We start from the raw sequence: 16,735 nt of genomic DNA on the forward strand, positions 1-16,735 counted from the left end.
ATGTATAAAACTGAGATGACGGCGTAGATATAGTCACTGAGAACGGCAAACTCCGGAGGCTGATCTTGGGAGTGAGTAGCTCTGGTGGGCTGGAGGCCCAAACCCTTTTCACGTCACATTGTGCCCATCTTTCCATGCTCAGCCTCTTCCCCTGGACTGGCTACGAAACCCTGATTCAGGGACTGGATCTTCTTTCCCTTGGTAGTGCCATGCCTGGCAAAGCACTGCACACAGTGGGCACTGGGTAAGTGTGTCTGGTTAAGGACATGCTCTCAACACTAGTACAAAATGCACATGGTTTTACAGTGAATTTTTTTTTTTTTTGCGGTACACAGGTCTCTCACCGCTGCAGCCTCTCCCGTTGCGGAGCACAGGCTCCGGATGCGCAGGCTCAGCGGCCACGGCTCACGGGCACAGCCGCTCCACGCCATGTGGGATCCTCCCGGACCAGGGCACGAACCCGTGTCCCCTGCATCGGCAGGCGGACTCTCAACCACTGCGCCACCAGGGAAACACTGCTGGATAATTTTTTAATGTTATAAACACAAAACGAGAGTAAGAGCCCCTGGCACTACTTAGATTTTCTCCAGAGTGTTGTACCATACTACATACAGAAGGGGTTTAATAACAGCCATACTCTGTGGTACCCAATTTGCTGCACATCATATCAACCAATGAACTTGTTTTGTACTGGGCAACAGAGGAAATACAAAAGTTAAGACAACAAGGTCTCTGTCCTTAAGGGAAATGCAGGGTTTGGGGGAAGATGAGGAACAAAGACACAAAAAGTTATATAACAAGAAAAAGGGCAAGAGCAAGGTAATATGGCTAACCGTCAAAAATAAAATAAAATAAAATAAAAAGACCAGAGAAAAAAGTGCTGGGAATACAGAGGAGGGAGAGATCTCCACATCCTAGGCAGGTCCAGACAAGAGTAAAGACTCACAGAAAAGGCCCAGATAAGAACTGTACAGGTTATTTCAAAACTAAACTGTAGAAGAGGACACCAGGCTCGGAAACATAAAGAACAGAGCGCACAGCCTTTACTAAAAGGTCACGGTGCTCTTCGGCTTTCCTGCCAATACCTCTGATCACCTGGGTCAAATCCTGCGTCTTCTATGTGAACTGTCAGCAGAGATGTCATTTCTTTTCTCAACTATTACCAGTTGTATTTATTGGATTAAACATTATTCCACATGGGTCATAACTTCCTACGTTACTCTCCTCCGGACAAAACCAAAGTCGCTATTTTAACACTTTCCATTCTAAAACCTTTGATTTAAAAAGATGTGAGCATCGACTCTTGCAACTGCTGAGAAATGCTAAAGCTGGCTTCAATTTTGTGACATAACGTTCTACTGGTTTTACCAATCTACACTATTGGATTTGTATGCATTATTCATGCACATTTTAACCAAAATAGCATTAAGAGGAAAACCTAGCAAGAAAGGCTTTCTTGCACAACTGATCTCATCATGTTTCTAAAAAGGAAAATGAACAGACAGTAAGAAAGACAATACATTTTGAAGTTTTAAAATTCAAAAGGCAGGAATTTTAGTGAAACTGCTATCTCAGACCAGTGCTAAAGAATAACAGCCATTAAGTTATTTAACTGGTAATAAAACTGGTAACTGGTAAAATAATGCCTTAGGACATCCATAAAGCCAAGCACCTTTAATTTTCTCCCCCTTAGCTACTTTTTCATACCCCCCCCCCCCCCGCTCTGGGAGCAAGTCTCATACCTCCAGCTTGATCATAAATTCCTCAAGAACAAATTTTATCTTTTAATTACATCTCATCCCAGCTCACTCCTCTGTCACCCACCCCTCCTCTTCCACATAGCATCCAAAGTGGTGCATGCAGACCACATGAAATTCGCAAGTGTTACTGCTTCTTTTGTGCTCTTTACTGAAAACCAATATATTTTTAGGGAGGACAGAAATATCAATGACATTTGTTCAACAACCTGCATTCAACAAGCATTTACAGAGCAACTCTGAGTCTATGTTAAGTACCTCAGGAATATAAATAGATAGGGTCTCTACCATCATAAAGAGACAAGCACAATACAACCAAAGGGCTATGAAAGAGGTGTAAACTGAAGGAACACAAAAGGAGAAACCATTAATTCTGCCTGGGGGAGTGAGGAAAGGCTACCCAGGAGAGCTGATGCTTTAGAGATATTCAAGAGCTTTGGTAGAAGAAGGGGGTGGCATCAAGTGAGGGTGAAATGAAAAGGGCAGAACGATGGAAGGAACATGTGGAAGGCGCTGCTTTATTCCTCCCTGAAGTGGTACCTTCTACATATTTCTGTTCTTTATTTGCCAGCTAAATGGAATTTTTCCACAAAACGAGTTAGCCTCTAGTTTCTCATTAAACCTTTTGCTTTAACACGCATGAAGGTTTAGCCGTTTTCCCAGGAAGTGCTCACTCACAGGTAGTAATATCAGAAATCTCACTCGATTTAACTATTTCATCCCTTAAGCACACACACACCATGAGGACAAGATGTGACGCTTCATTAGATGTAGTTCCTTCTAATCAGGTTACACAACGGAATTGAACCAAATTGTGAGGAAGAATGTTTGCTTTATGGAATTTTATGAAATCTTAACTCATTGAGCATACTGGAAAAAAATTAAATAATCGAAAGATCCCATGCGGCTGGAAAAAAATACACTACACTGTAGGCTTATATCAAGTTTTGTCTCACCCACTGTATTAGATTTTCATTGATTCTGCTTATCTGAAAAAAATTTTAAAGGGAAATCAGGAAGTCGCATGGACTTAATTTTAAAGGAAGTAAAACAAGTTGTAACTGACTTTAAAAAAGCAGTTTAAGCATTTCGTGAAAATAACTTAGAAATATTTTAAGAGAAGTATCTTTAAAACCCTTTTTCTCACATCTTTTATTTTATTATTAAAAAATTTTTTTTTTTTGGCAGTACGCAGGCCTCTCACTGCTGTGGCTTCTCCCGTTGCGGAGCACAGGCTCTGGACGCGCAGGCTCAGCGGCCATGGCTCACGGGCCCAGCCGCTCCGCGGCACGTGGGATCCTCCCGGACCGGGGCACGAACCCGCGTCCCCTGCATCGGCAGGCGGACTCTCAACCACTGCGCCACCAAGGAAGCCCTCACATCTTTTAAATACTGATATTAGGATAGGCTTGATTTAATCTATTATTCTGATTCAGCAATTAAAAAAAGCTTTAAATGAAATACAGGTTTGTATACTTGTTTTTGTTCTCTCTTACCTCTGACCCAATAGCCTCTGTCACTGCTGCGTTGTGAGGATGGAGGAGGCCCGGTGTGGCTGGAGCCCAGCGAGTGAACGAACAAGGGACAGGCAAGGTGTGGGTCACGTCAGGAGCCTTGAAGGCCCGCTAGGGAGTCTGGATTTTATTCTAGGTGCAGTGAAGAGCCACTGAAGGATCCTAGGCTGGGGAATGTGATGATGTGATTGTCTACAAAGCATCAGTGTGGGTGGTGTATACGGCGTGAACCTCAATAAGGCAAGGCTGGAAGCACAGTGATCAGTTAAGAGGCTGGACAAGAGCGTGTGCAGCGCAGGTGACGGTACTGCGAGCGAACAATGGGCAGCCCCTTAGTGTGCTAGGCACTGTTTTAAGTACAAATATTTATTAGTTTATTCCTCCCAATAATCCTATGACCTACTTGCAGATGAAGAAATGAGGCACTGTAAAGTGAAATCATTTCGCAACGGGTACAGGAATTGGTAGAGCCATCACTTATCAACAGCCTTCCAGCTTCAGCACCTACACTTTTAACCCGCACCCTGTAGTAACAGAACATATTAATAGGTGGATTCAAAGTAGGTCGCGAAGGTAGAATGGACGGACCCCGGTCTGCGTTTCATGGAGGTGGCACGTGAATGCCATGAATTACTCCCAGGTTTACAGCTTTAGGACAGGAAAGAGGTGCCACTTACTAAAATGAAGCAAACTCCAGGAGGAAGATCAAGAATTCATCTTTTCTTTATCCAGCAAACAGCTCAGTATGTAAGTCTCTCACAAGAGGTTAGGGCTGGAGAAATAAATTTGGGAACTGCGGTAGTCAGAACAATGGCCCCCAGTGACGGCCGACCTAGTCTCTGTGGAACCTGTGGATGTGTTACGTTCCACAGTAAAAGGACTCTGCAGGTGTGACAGAGTTAAGGCCCCTGACATGGGGAGGTTACCCTGGATTATCTGAGTGGGTCCACTGTGATTGCTATGGTCCTTATAAAAGGGAGGAAGGAAGGTCAGAGTCAGAGCGACTGGAAGATGTCAAACTGCTGGCTGTGAAGGTGGAGGATGGGGCCTTGAGCCAAGGAAGGCAGGTGGTCTCTAGAAGCTAGAAAGGCAAGAAGGCAGATTCTCTCCTAGAGCCTCCGGAGGGAACAAAGACCTGCCAACACCTTGACTGCAGGACTTCCGACCTCCAGAGCTCAGAGAATGAATCTGCATTACTTAAGCCACTACATTTGTGGTAATCTGGTATGGCAGCGATAGGAAACTATTACAGGAATTTTAAGTTAGCATTTAAGATAATGTGGTATTGAAAGAGTTAGGTGAGGGAGCTTAAGAGGTACAAACTTCCAGATGCCTAGACTTACGGTGATCATTTTTAAATGTACAGAAATATTGAATAACTATGTTGTGTAACAGGAACTAACGTACTGTTACGGGTCAATTATACTTCAAAAACAAATTTAAAAAACCCACAGAAAAAGATGAGATTTTTGGTTACCAGAGGTGGGGAGTGGGGGGAGGGGGAATGGATGAAGGTAGTCTCAAAAGGTACAAACTTCCAGTTATAAGATAAATAAGTACTAGGGATGTAATGTATAACACGGTAAACATAATCAACACTGCTGTATGTTGTTATACATGAAAGTTAAGAAAGTTAAACCCTAAGAAGTCTCATCACAAGGAAAAAAACTTTTTCTATTTCTTTGATTTTGTATCTATATGAGATGATGGATGTTCACTGAACTTCTTGTGACAATCATTTCACGATGTATGTAAGTCACATCATTATGCTGTATACCTTAAACTTATACAGTGCTGTAAGTCAATTATTTCTCAATAAAATTGGGAGGAAAAAAAAAGAAACTGTGGATGAAAGAAGCAATAACTAAACAAAAGTTCTGGAGAAGGCACAAGGAGATGGGTACCAGAACAAATCAGGAGGGAATGGCCTTAATGAAAAGGGGACACTTCTTTTGTAACAGAAGAGAAAGAGGAAAGAGAATGGAGGTTAATGTGTAGACTGTAGTGAGAAGATGAAGTCATTCCCAAATGAAGGCTTTTATGATCTCAGTGAATTACGTGGCTAGGTCATCAGCAGGGCAACACTTCAACCCTGGGCATCTGATTCGTAATTTTAATACAATTTTACATTGGACCAAATGATTCCCAAGATTTGTAGTAGGAAATAGTAGGAGTGGCCAAAGAAAAGCTACTATGTTCAGGCAAATATAATAGAACTCAGGTGGGTCACTCAGGGCAGGGATGAGTAAACTCAAGGCACCTGTCCTTCTAGCTCCTTATCTCCAGCCACAGTGGAACACACTGACTAAGCTAGGCACTGGACTCAGCCTTGGGATCCTTCTCAACACAGCAACCCATCAAGCAGGCAGTACTGACTGCAAACCAATCTGAATTGGCACTTGAGATGAAATTCATTTGCCAATCCTGACCCAGGGACTTAGTTCTTCTTATCGCCTTCTCCCAGAGGAGACGACTATGGAAATAAATGTGAAAATATGACTGAGAAGTAGAAAGATGACAGTAGCCGCTAAATGTCTATCAGGAAGAGAATAACTAAGAAAACTCTACTAAATCACATCATTGACTTTTATGCAACCTTTAAAAAGAATGAGCTAGAGTTGTAACACTGATGGGAAAGATTTCCAAGATACACTGTTACATGAAAAAGCAGATCTAGAACAATTATACAGCTACTTCCATTCATGATTCTTTAAAAACCCCATACGTACACATGCATATATCCACGCGAATGCTTTAAAAAGGTCTGGAAGAGAATCTATCAAGCTGTTAATAAGAATCTCTGAGGAAGAGGGCACAATTAGGGTAAGGGATGAAGGGAAAATTTCACTGGGCACTATACATACTTTTACATTGAATTATTTATATCAAATACCTTTTTTAAAATAAAAATTAAATTTTTCCTTTGTTTTTAAAAGGACAGCAAAGATGAGCAGCTGAAGTGTCCAGGTTCTTTTACATTCAGACCTCTTTGCATTTAATCCAATAATCTGTCTGGCAGCTTTCCTTTTTGGATGCCCCAGACAGAAGGAATACAGGCAGTAACAGGACTGGACATGGCAGAGAGTAGATGTGAAGAAATGTCAGCAGCCTCAAGTGTCCTTCACCCTCTCCTCCCTCCTCCGTCAATCAGGTTAAATGCTTCCTTTACCTCTGCCACTCATTCCACTGCTTTCACATCCGGTCTCTACATTCTCTTCTCAACCTGACTCACTATTTTCACAAACACCACATCTAACTGCTATCATCACAGTCATTACAATCCTTTCTCTAATTATCCCCAAATCTGGCTATTAGAATTAGCTTTTCCGCTTCTTTTGATCATGTCACACTTCTAAAATTAATGTTCCTATGTGCTGTTTATCTTCTATAATGAATCTCTTCTCTGTATATCCACCAACATCATTTTCCTTGTCCTGTATCATCACACCATTTTAACTTTCTTAACCTAATCTTCTTTAGTTCTCATTTCTACAACCTCTCACTGTGCTTCTTTCCCTTTCCTATCATTAATTTGACCCTTTAACTCCATATCCACTGAGGTCTCCTGCTTCCATGGTCAAGTTTTGTGAGACCCATCAATTGCATATGTTCATCTACTTAGATAAGCACTTAATTTCTTCACATAAAAGAATTGTTTTCCATCTCGCTGATCTCCAACCACCCGCTCCCAGGCTTCCTTCCATGACCCCGCCCACATCTACCTCAAAATTCTGAAGGAAGTTCCTAAAAAGTCAAAACTACTTAGCAGTACCTCCTCTCAAAAGTCATTCTCACCTCTCCACACACATCTCCCATTTTTTGAACACGTGGTACCTGTCAGGCACTGTCCCAAACACTACTTACACATGTGAACCCACTTAATCCTGACTCAACCCACTGAAATGGAAACTATAATTATCCCCATTTTAAATATGTGAGAGCTGAGAACCAGGAAGGTCATGGAACTTGCCCACGGTCACACAGCTGACCAGCGTCAGGGGCAGGATTCCAATTCAGGGAATCTGACTCTGGAGTCCCTGCTCGCTGCCAGTATGCTACGTCGCTCTGAGGCCTGTATCTCTGAGGCCAAGTTAAGCTCTTCCTTTTCTCTGTTTCAGCTACACCGAGGTCTCACCTCTCCTTTGGCACACAGCATACCATACTGTAGCCAACTCTTCTTATGTGTGTCCTTCACTCTTCGACCTCTCTGAGAATAGAAACTATCCATCTCTCTACCCTTTAACATATAATAGCACCTTGCACCAGGAGGTATTTAACAGTCATCAAATAAAGGAACAAACCAGATTCACAGCACTCTGGCCCCAGCACAGCATACGCTGTCAACAAAGGCAGACTCAGTGATGACTTTCATTTCAAACTTTTGGGCTTCTGCCTTGATAATGTCACACAAAAAGTAGGTCATCTGGGGAGCTGAAGTGATACATTTCCATCTGTTTATTTCAGGAAACTCAAGGTGACATCCACCCTAAGAAGACATTTAGGTGGTCAACTGTGAATTACCAACAACACAGACGGCAGGGTTCTAGAATTACCTGACAGTGCATCATAGAACTCGTCCTCACTAAGGATGCTGAGAGGTGGGGAGCCTTTAACCAGAGACTGCTCTAATTCATGATGTTCAGTGGCTAGAGTCGCCAGCGCTTCTGACAAAATTTTGTTTTTTTCTTGTTCCTGTTCCAGTTTAAAATTCCTCACCTGGAAGAAAACAGATATACAAAAAAGACTTCAGAGTGACAGGAGATATAGACTTACTCAAAAGGTTATGAAAATTATTCACTTCAGATCCACTTCAATTGCAACATCAGGAATGAAAACAGTCGTGCTACATACACATGGATGGATGAGCAAAATTACTAAGCTAGTTCTGTTCTTCCCATGGGGTCTTTTCTCACAACACTGCCAGCTAATGAAAATAGATTAAGAACTAGCAAACAAATTCAGCTCAAATGATCAGGATCCTAGTATAAGGGCATTAGCCAATTTGGAAATCATATAAAATTTTTAATAGAGAATATTTCATTCAACATTAATCATGAAATTAAGAAACCAGTTTTTGAACAAAATAAAGAATTGAAACCATTGTAAATATTAAAATGTGTACCACATCAAAGCATAAGACATAATCCTCCAGTTCACCTCCAAAATAGTTGGTATATCAAATGAGGGGAAACAAAAGGCCAGGTAATGACATTTTAATTGCCATTTTTCAATTACATATTTTGATTCTGGTTCCATATTTTACCTTGAATCTAGTGTGCAAAATAAATAATAGATTACAGAGAAAGCAAAGCCTTAATCCTTTGAAGATACAATCTGTTCTTCCTATCTAATTCAATAGCATCTGAATTTGCAGTTAACTAAAACCATATAAAATGTAAGTAACCTAACTCTCATGTAAAACAGCAGGTACTAGATTTGGTATGAACAGTTTCACCTATCCTCGTTTCAGAACTCTGAAAACCACAACTATTCCGTTATCTCCCTCAACTTCTAGAGCCCATGCGGCGCTTCAGGCAGCAGCCTGAGGAGCTGGTAATCTCAGAAGTTTCCTGGGCCTGCTTCCTCACCTACAAAACTGGGATTCTGCTGCTGTCAAATAATCTAATTGGTGGCTTCAACACAATGGTCTTCAAATTAAATAACAAACAAAAAAACTCTAGCAGCTCAACCTATTTCTCAAATGTAATCTCAACACATAAAACAGATGTTTCAGGAAGCAGAACTGCACAGGATGATGCCAGGTCTGGGTCAGGAGCCTCTTTGACTTTCCCCTCCAGGCCCAAAGCCAGGGGCTGTTCCAACAATTTGAAAGGCACTAGATGGGGTGACCTCTGAAACCTCCTCCTGGTCAAAACATCTGCTCCTGGGTCTTGGAGCTGGCGAATCTCTCACCGCTGCTCCCAGCTACTCTCTGCTGAACCTCGCCTCCCACTTCCTGGCATCCCTCTCAGTCTCCTCCCCTTGGTCCCAAGGATGCAGCAGCTCCCTCTACGTTCTGACTTCACAGCCATGCGTTAGGTACAACACTCCAAGAATCCCGGATATGACTTAAAATACAGTTCTACCAAAATGCTAAGTTTGTAACAAAAATAGGGCTAAACCTTCATTATCTTGGGAACAGTTCCAGTCCTCAGGGCATCTTAGTATTTACTATCACTACAGTAACGAGGTTATTCTTATTAGAACTGCAATAATGAAATAAAAATTGCAATAAATGGTAAGCACTAATGAGCAGAAAAGACATGCAAAACAGAAAAAAATTCAATATTTATATAATTATTATTTTTAAGGAATTGCAAATATTCCTATAATCTAAAATTTTATCTCCAAGGAGGAAATACTTTTACTATGGCTGAAGTCAACCTAGACCAAAAAAAACAAAACAAAACTGTTCTTCCTCCACTTGATATGTTAAACAACTCACTTACCTATAAACAAGGCCTACAAAATTCACCACAATATCCAAAATGAACCCTTCTTTGAATGGAAAAGATCAGCACTGCTGTAGATTCCAAAAACACCACTGCAGGAAGATCCGAACTCTTTTACACCTGCCCACGCCTCTCCCTTTAGCTTTATTCTTTTTTAGCTGTTCAAGTATCAAAATGCAAATGTGCTGTTGACACTGTACCTTTCCATGTAAGAATCAACTAAATTATGTCTTCTGGTTAACAAATACATAAGTTTCAGTACCTAAATTCATCTCGATTTCAGAAAAGTGGCAAAACAAATGATCGAGGCCCCAAAATATCGAGTTCCCTCAACAAAACCATACACAAAATCCTGAGCCTTTATCCATTTAAAGTAAGCGTCCCTGCAGTTCTGCCACCTTGACATCTGTTCTCACTTGCTCTTCAGAGAAGGAGGGAAAGGGGTGGGAGCAGAAGGGAGAGAAGAGTTCTGGTTTTCACCTTGTTTTTATCTGTCAGTTGATCTGAGGGCACTTGTATTAATTTCAAGCATAACAGGATCTTCTGTACTGAAGGTACCTTACCCTCAAACTTCCCACCAAATGGCAATACCTCCCCATCCTGTAAAGTGATGTAGCTGAGAGTAGGTGTGTCACAAAAACTGCACTAGTAAAGCGCTCTCTTGTTGCTTTAAAGAAGCATCTAAGAACATACTTAACTGCAGTGGATGCTTTTTGGTCAATTAAATCAATCAACTGGAACAGTCAACTGGAACAGTGTCATTCCAAATCTATTACAATCTCAGTATTTCAGAAACACTTAGGGGATATCCTGTACTGGAACTACTTAGTTTAGTGTAGAACTACTCATCAAGTGATACAGAGTACAAGTTCTGCATAAGGAGCTTATGGGACGCTACTGCTGTCGAATAATCTAATTGGTGGCTTCAACACAGTGGTCTTCAAATTAAAAAACAAACAAACGGAAGAACTCTAGCAGCGCCACCTATTTCTCAATAGGTTCTTACATAACTTATGCATAAAATCTTCACCTTACTTTTCAACTCTGTCTCTAAATTCTCATCTGCCAGCTTAGAAGTTATGTTGGAACAGAAACAGTACCTTTATGCAATCCCTCTCTGAAATTCCAGGCACAGTGCTTCACTTTTCTGTGTATCAGCACTTGCACTGATACATGCATATGACTATGGTTTTTTAAATCCTCAAACTATAACTACCCTAGTTTTTATTAAGGGAACAAAGAACTTCCTTCCTTCACAAAATCAGTGAAGCCCAGCACGTGTCTGTAATTACATTAGGCCATTTCTAGCATAGGGTCTGTGAATTCTTCAAACTCACATATAAAATCTATGCCCTCAGCCACTCTGCCACAACAAAAATCAACATATAACCAAGTAAACATAAATGCCAACCTTTTTATTAGGAACAACTTAAGGACTGAACCATCACATATTTAATAGTTGCACATTATTAATTATTCTTAATAGACACATTGCTCTGTGTCTGTGGCCCCTTAAGACTAATGCAAATTCAAGCCTTTCCAGTAATCTCCTCGCATCACTTCAACATGACCCCCTTTCATCTTACTCCATTTCATGCTGGTGGGTGAGACGCACGGTGAATACTTCCAAAGTGTTCTTCACCCTGTCAGTGAATGGATGCCAGCAAAAGAATTCAGCGTCTTAAAAAGTCTCGCGCTAGCCAGTAAATACACACTGCATCGGCTCTCTCCTTCTATAAAGCACCCTGTTACTTACCTATGTTTCTGAGAGGTTAAATCAGGCAGAGACAATGATGAAATCTGGCAAAGACACACCACTAAGCAGGAGTAAGTGATTAGTATTCAGAGAACACTGTGGCCAATTATCCAATTACAGGTTACGTGACATTCTGGCCCTGATGATCAATCTAGTTAAGCTCTTTCAACTGGCTACACTCTGGTCAGTTCAACAGCATTAGTCTTTCTCCTTTCTTCTTTGTTACTGGATGTGTGGCTATAACAAAGGACATATTGGCTTATGACCAAAATACTACATCTTGAATTTAAAAACATCTAATTTTATTTCTTAGATAAGGAATTGCATTGGCACTTATTTCCGTGGTTAGAGGACCAACAATATGCTGACTTTTCCCTGCTACTGCCACACAGCTGTTGGAAAGTGGTCCTGGTCATGTACAGCTGGTAAGGGCTCTTCTGCTCGTTGAGGACGACAGCACTGCTCTGGGCGGGGCAGCTCTCATGTGAATGCAAGCAGACATTATTCCAGGTTCACAGCCAGGCTGAATCACACTCTCACCCCCAGGGTGCAGGACCATCAAGATCTGATCCCATGTCTCAGGCACGATCAAGTACGGAAACGTATCCTCATGAATGGATAGTATACATTTGCTTTGTTTTACAGATTTACAAAGCACCCTTGCACACATTAACTTCTAGGGTTTCGCCGACTCTAATGCCCTTCTTCTTTGCCATCCCAGCAATGCCTTTTCAGCTGTACACATTTCCTTATGTTCCTGAAGCCTTTTCTTTCAGTCCTTCCTCTCACTAAGAAAGACACTTACTTAACTATAAATAAGCCTCAGTGACCAAGCAGATTTGTCTGATAGGAGGAAATGGAGATGAGGTAGGATGTGCAAGGAGGCTGTGGTGGGGAGGGGAACTGCAGAGGGCTTGCAGACCACTATAGCAGTTCTGGCTTTGACTGTGACTGACAAGAGGAGCCACTGCATGGTTCTGAGCAGAGAAGTAACATTATTTGATTTACATTTTAACACAATGTCTTTGACTGATAAGCTGAAGAAGAGACCTGGGGGGAAGGTCAAGCTTAGAATCAAAAAGATCCCTAAGAGGCTACTGCAACAATCCAGGTAAGAGATGGGTAATAGCAATGGAGGTGATGACATGTAGTCAGATTCTGGATGTATTCTGAAGGCTCATCTATGGGACGTGAGAGAAGAATCAAGGATGACTCCATAGTTTTGCCCTGAGCAACTAAAGATAGCGTCATCATTACCCAATGCAGGAAGACTGCAGGACCAGGACAATCAGGAACTCATACATGAGAGTTACCATGAGACGTTCATGCAGATGTCATGTAGACAATTAGATAACCAAATCAGGTCTTCAGGGAAGAGGTCCAGGCTAGAGATGTAACTCTGGGAGTCCTTTGCAAATAGATTTTGTTTTAAGCTCTAAGACTAGATAGAATCACTAAGGGAGAAAGTGAGACAGACACAGGAAGAAATCCAAGGACTGAGATTTCCTTCTGATGGGAGAGACGAGAAAGAACCAGCAAAGGAAACAAAAAAAGAGGAGAGAGAAGGAAACTCAGAAGTGTGTGGTATTCTGGAAGCCTAAACGAAGCACTTGAAGGAGGAACGAGTGATTAAACATGTCAAACACTGATGATGGATCAAATGATACGAGAACTAAGAAAAGCCCTCTGGATTTAGTGATGAGGTCAATGGTGACCTTGACAAGGAAAGGCTCAGTGGAGCGTTAAGAGAATGCTGAAGGCAAAGGCATGACGGGAGTGGGTGAGTAGAAATGAGAGAAGGAAACTTGGAAAGGGCAAGTACAGCCTATTCTTTGTGCTAAAAAGGAAAGGAGAAAATTGGGGCAATTGCTGGAAGGGGGTGTGGGGGTCAGTAGGTTTTATTATGAAAGACAACCCAGCATGTCTCTACATCGACGGGAAAGATTCAACAGAGAGGAAGTTAGTGATGTAGGAGTGCAAGGAGAGAACTGCTGGAATGATGTTCTTGAACTTGCAGTGAAAGGATGGGCTCTAATCCACACAGTTGGCCTTCGCTAAGGGCACGGACAGCTCATCCTTAGCTGCAGGAGAAAGAGCAGCATGTACGTGCCCAGACGCAGATAGTAGGTATGTGTAACCAAGTTTTCTTCTAGTTGCTCCTTTTGTCTCAGTGCATATAAGAACTAGAAAGAATAGGAAACAGAGGTCTTCAACCTATAGGTCCCGGCATGTGATGTGTAAGAAGCTACCAGTCTCTGTAACATTATACACAGCATTGAAAAGCTTGCCCTGAGATTTCAAATGAGATCATATCCAAGGCCCTCCAAAGCCTCTTTCACACTAATCTGGTCAACCCAACACAAGGCAGCTGTTCCAGAATTTTCCCTTTGCTCATAATAGACTGTGGCTTGCTCCTGGCACCGTTAAAAAAAAAAAAAGCCCCTTTCTTACGGGCACTGCCATCTTCCTCAATCTGGCTCAAGCCAGTAGAAAAGGAAACCCCACTGGGAATTACCTCTATACTTCTCTGTCCCTGCGCTCTGCCTTGGGAATGAAGGTGAGGGTGTTACCTGCTTGCTGACTTACTGACATACTCTAAGTAAAATGACCTCAATGGAGCTTGTTAAACTGCAGTTTCTGCTAATAATCTGTTAAATCAATTACTCCCAGATGTATCTTCAGACATTTTAAGTCAAGGAGGAATTTGGGGGTAACTGCCTATTCCCATATCTAGGACAGAGCCCAATAAACAGTCACTTAAGAAACATGGTAAATAAATGGAGAGTTTAAAAAGCAAGGGCTAGTGATTCTTAGAAGAATCAATATAAACCCAGACTATCTGATAGCTATTTTTGTCAGTCTGATTTAAAAATAACCTCCCACAGAGGGAGGAATTGGGAGACTGGGATTGACACATACACATTATTGATACTATGTATAAAATAGACAACGGATGGGAACGTTCTGTATAGCACAGAGAACTCTACCTAATGCAGTGTGGTAACCTAAATGGGAGGGAAGTCCAAAAGGGAGGGGATATCTGTATGCGTATGGCTGACTCATTTTGTTGTGCAGTGGAGGCTAACACAACATTGTAAAGCAACCATACTCCAATAAAAATTAATTTAAAAAAATAAATTAAAATAACCTCCCATAGAAATAAAATCAATGGGAGAATAATGCTACATACAAACAACAATGCGACTAAGTTGCGGTTTTACATTTTTTAAAAAAAGAAGCAGAAAAGAGAAATATGTCTTCTGAAACAAAAGTACCGTTCACTTCCATGGTATGCTACCAGCAGTAGATTCAATACACATGAAGTCCACTCCCTTGCTCAATGGTTCTGGCATTTGAAATAACTTGGTACAAGTAAGATTTCATAATAATTTTCTCTTTCAATTACAAAGCTGAATCAGTTGGCACGGATTGTAACAGTCACGTAAGGAACAACTACAATAAAGTGCAACTTCCATAACTATGTCCATTTTACATTCCGGAAGTGAGCACTTACAGAATTATATTCCTAAGAGCACTACTACATCAATGTATAATCTCCAAATTATTCTAGATTATAGTATAATGCATTAAAAATTTCAAAAGGTTTTTAGGTATCACATAAATTACAGAACAGGATGTTAAACTGCCACGTAATAGTATATATTAAACTGTGGCAAACAAATTTCAATATAATGTAAAAAATCAGTGTTGGCTATATGAAAATGGTAAAATTCCAAATCAACCTACTCAATAAAGATTCTGAAATTTTAAAAAGTCTATTCTTTTAATCATGTCTCAAACTCCCGATTAAATAGCTGTTTATGACTGTATTCCCTAAGTGCCTGGAATGGTTGCATATGACATGCTCAATAGTAAGTCTTGAAAAAGAATTTTAAAATGAAGAACATTTGGGTGTATAGTAATAGGAGAGAACAGAGGGGGACTGAAGCAATGCAAAATAACTTTTTTGGTAAAATCTCTTTAACCAGTATTAACAAGTATTTCACAGTTTATCCCAGAACTAATAATTTAAGTGCACGACCCTGAGCAAAAATGTTGCTTAAAATCTCACTATTCTTAACTTTAGTATGAGAGTTCATCTAGCAAAAAAACAGGGCTTAACTTCCTAAGCATTTGTGTAAACAATGGTTCTGCTTACACAGGGCTGTTTCTGTCTATGACTGATAAAGCATATGCATAGCACTTTACATTTTAAAAGGCACTTTTACATACTGTTCATTAAACCTTCCTAACCGCCCTATGAGGAAGGCATATATGTAGGTCATAAAGTTTAAGTAACTTGACAAAGGTTAGGAGAAGAATAAAAAAGTGAAACCAAGATCTTTTAACGCCAAAGCCCACAAGCTTTCCAACCCATGGTGTTGCCAATAACCATTAGACCCTAAACACAGTCGATGGCAATCCACGATCAGGAATTTTAGAAGCAGAGGGTCTCACTGTTTGGGGAAATGGGGTTACTAGACTGATGGACCAGATAAATAAGGGAGGGCAGGCAGTTACCTGGACTACAGCAAAGCACTTGCTAAAACCATCCCTTGGACCCCTGTCAGGAATGGCATCACTGTAAAATGGCAAGATTGTTAGGCAGATTAGGAACTTGGCTGAATCCATGCCCTCCCCAGGAGAAGAGTTTCTTTTCTTTTAAGATCTGTTCTGTTCCAAACTTGGCTTAGAGTTGAGATACTCCACCGTGAAGAGTATACGTGGAGCAGCTACAGGGTTGGTTTGGTTTGGTTTTTAATCAGAATGTCCAGTTTCAGCCCAGACCTACTGCCTCAGGACTTAAAAGAACGAATGTGGTCCATGTACTCTGACTTCTCCCAAGATCTAGTCTCCTCTTCTTCCTTAGTAAGAACCCCAAGTTGTCAGCTGGCTACACTGCCCTCCATCTTTTTTTTTTTAATTTTTATTTTATATTGGAGTATAGTTGATTACCAATGCCCTCCATCTTAAAGACCATTGCTCAGTCTTCCCATCTTAAAGACCATTGCTCAGTCTTCCCATCTTAAAGACCATTGCTCAGTCTTCCCATCTTAAACACCACTGCTCAGTCTTCCCACCTTAAACACCATTGCTCAGTCTTCCCACCTGAAACACCATTGCTCAGTCTTCCCATCTTAGACACCATTGCTCAGCCTTCCCATCTTAAACACCATTGCTCAGTCTTCCCACCTGAAACACCATTGCTCAGTCTTCCCACCTGAAACACCATTGCTCAGTCTTCCCACCTGAAAC

The 16,735-nt window shown here is 41.2% G+C and overlaps 1 protein-coding gene across 2 annotated transcripts in view; it reads right to left on the bottom strand.

Annotated features, from left to right (window-relative positions):
- OSBPL1A (oxysterol binding protein like 1A) overlaps positions 1-16,735 on the bottom strand; it is a 200,531-nt gene that overhangs the window by 86,015 nt on the left and 97,781 nt on the right. For both annotated transcript variants that reach the window (XM_082667364.1, XM_082667365.1), the window contains one exon: positions 7,825-7,987. In XM_082667364.1, the coding sequence (XP_082523490.1) occupies positions 7,825-7,987 (163 nt within the window). The remainder of the gene's footprint in view (positions 1-7,824; positions 7,988-16,735) is intronic.

This window comes from Grampus griseus (genome assembly GCF_964374135.1).
Source record: "Grampus griseus genome assembly, chromosome: 12".
Taxonomy (NCBI): Eukaryota; Metazoa; Chordata; class Mammalia; order Artiodactyla; family Delphinidae; genus Grampus; species Grampus griseus.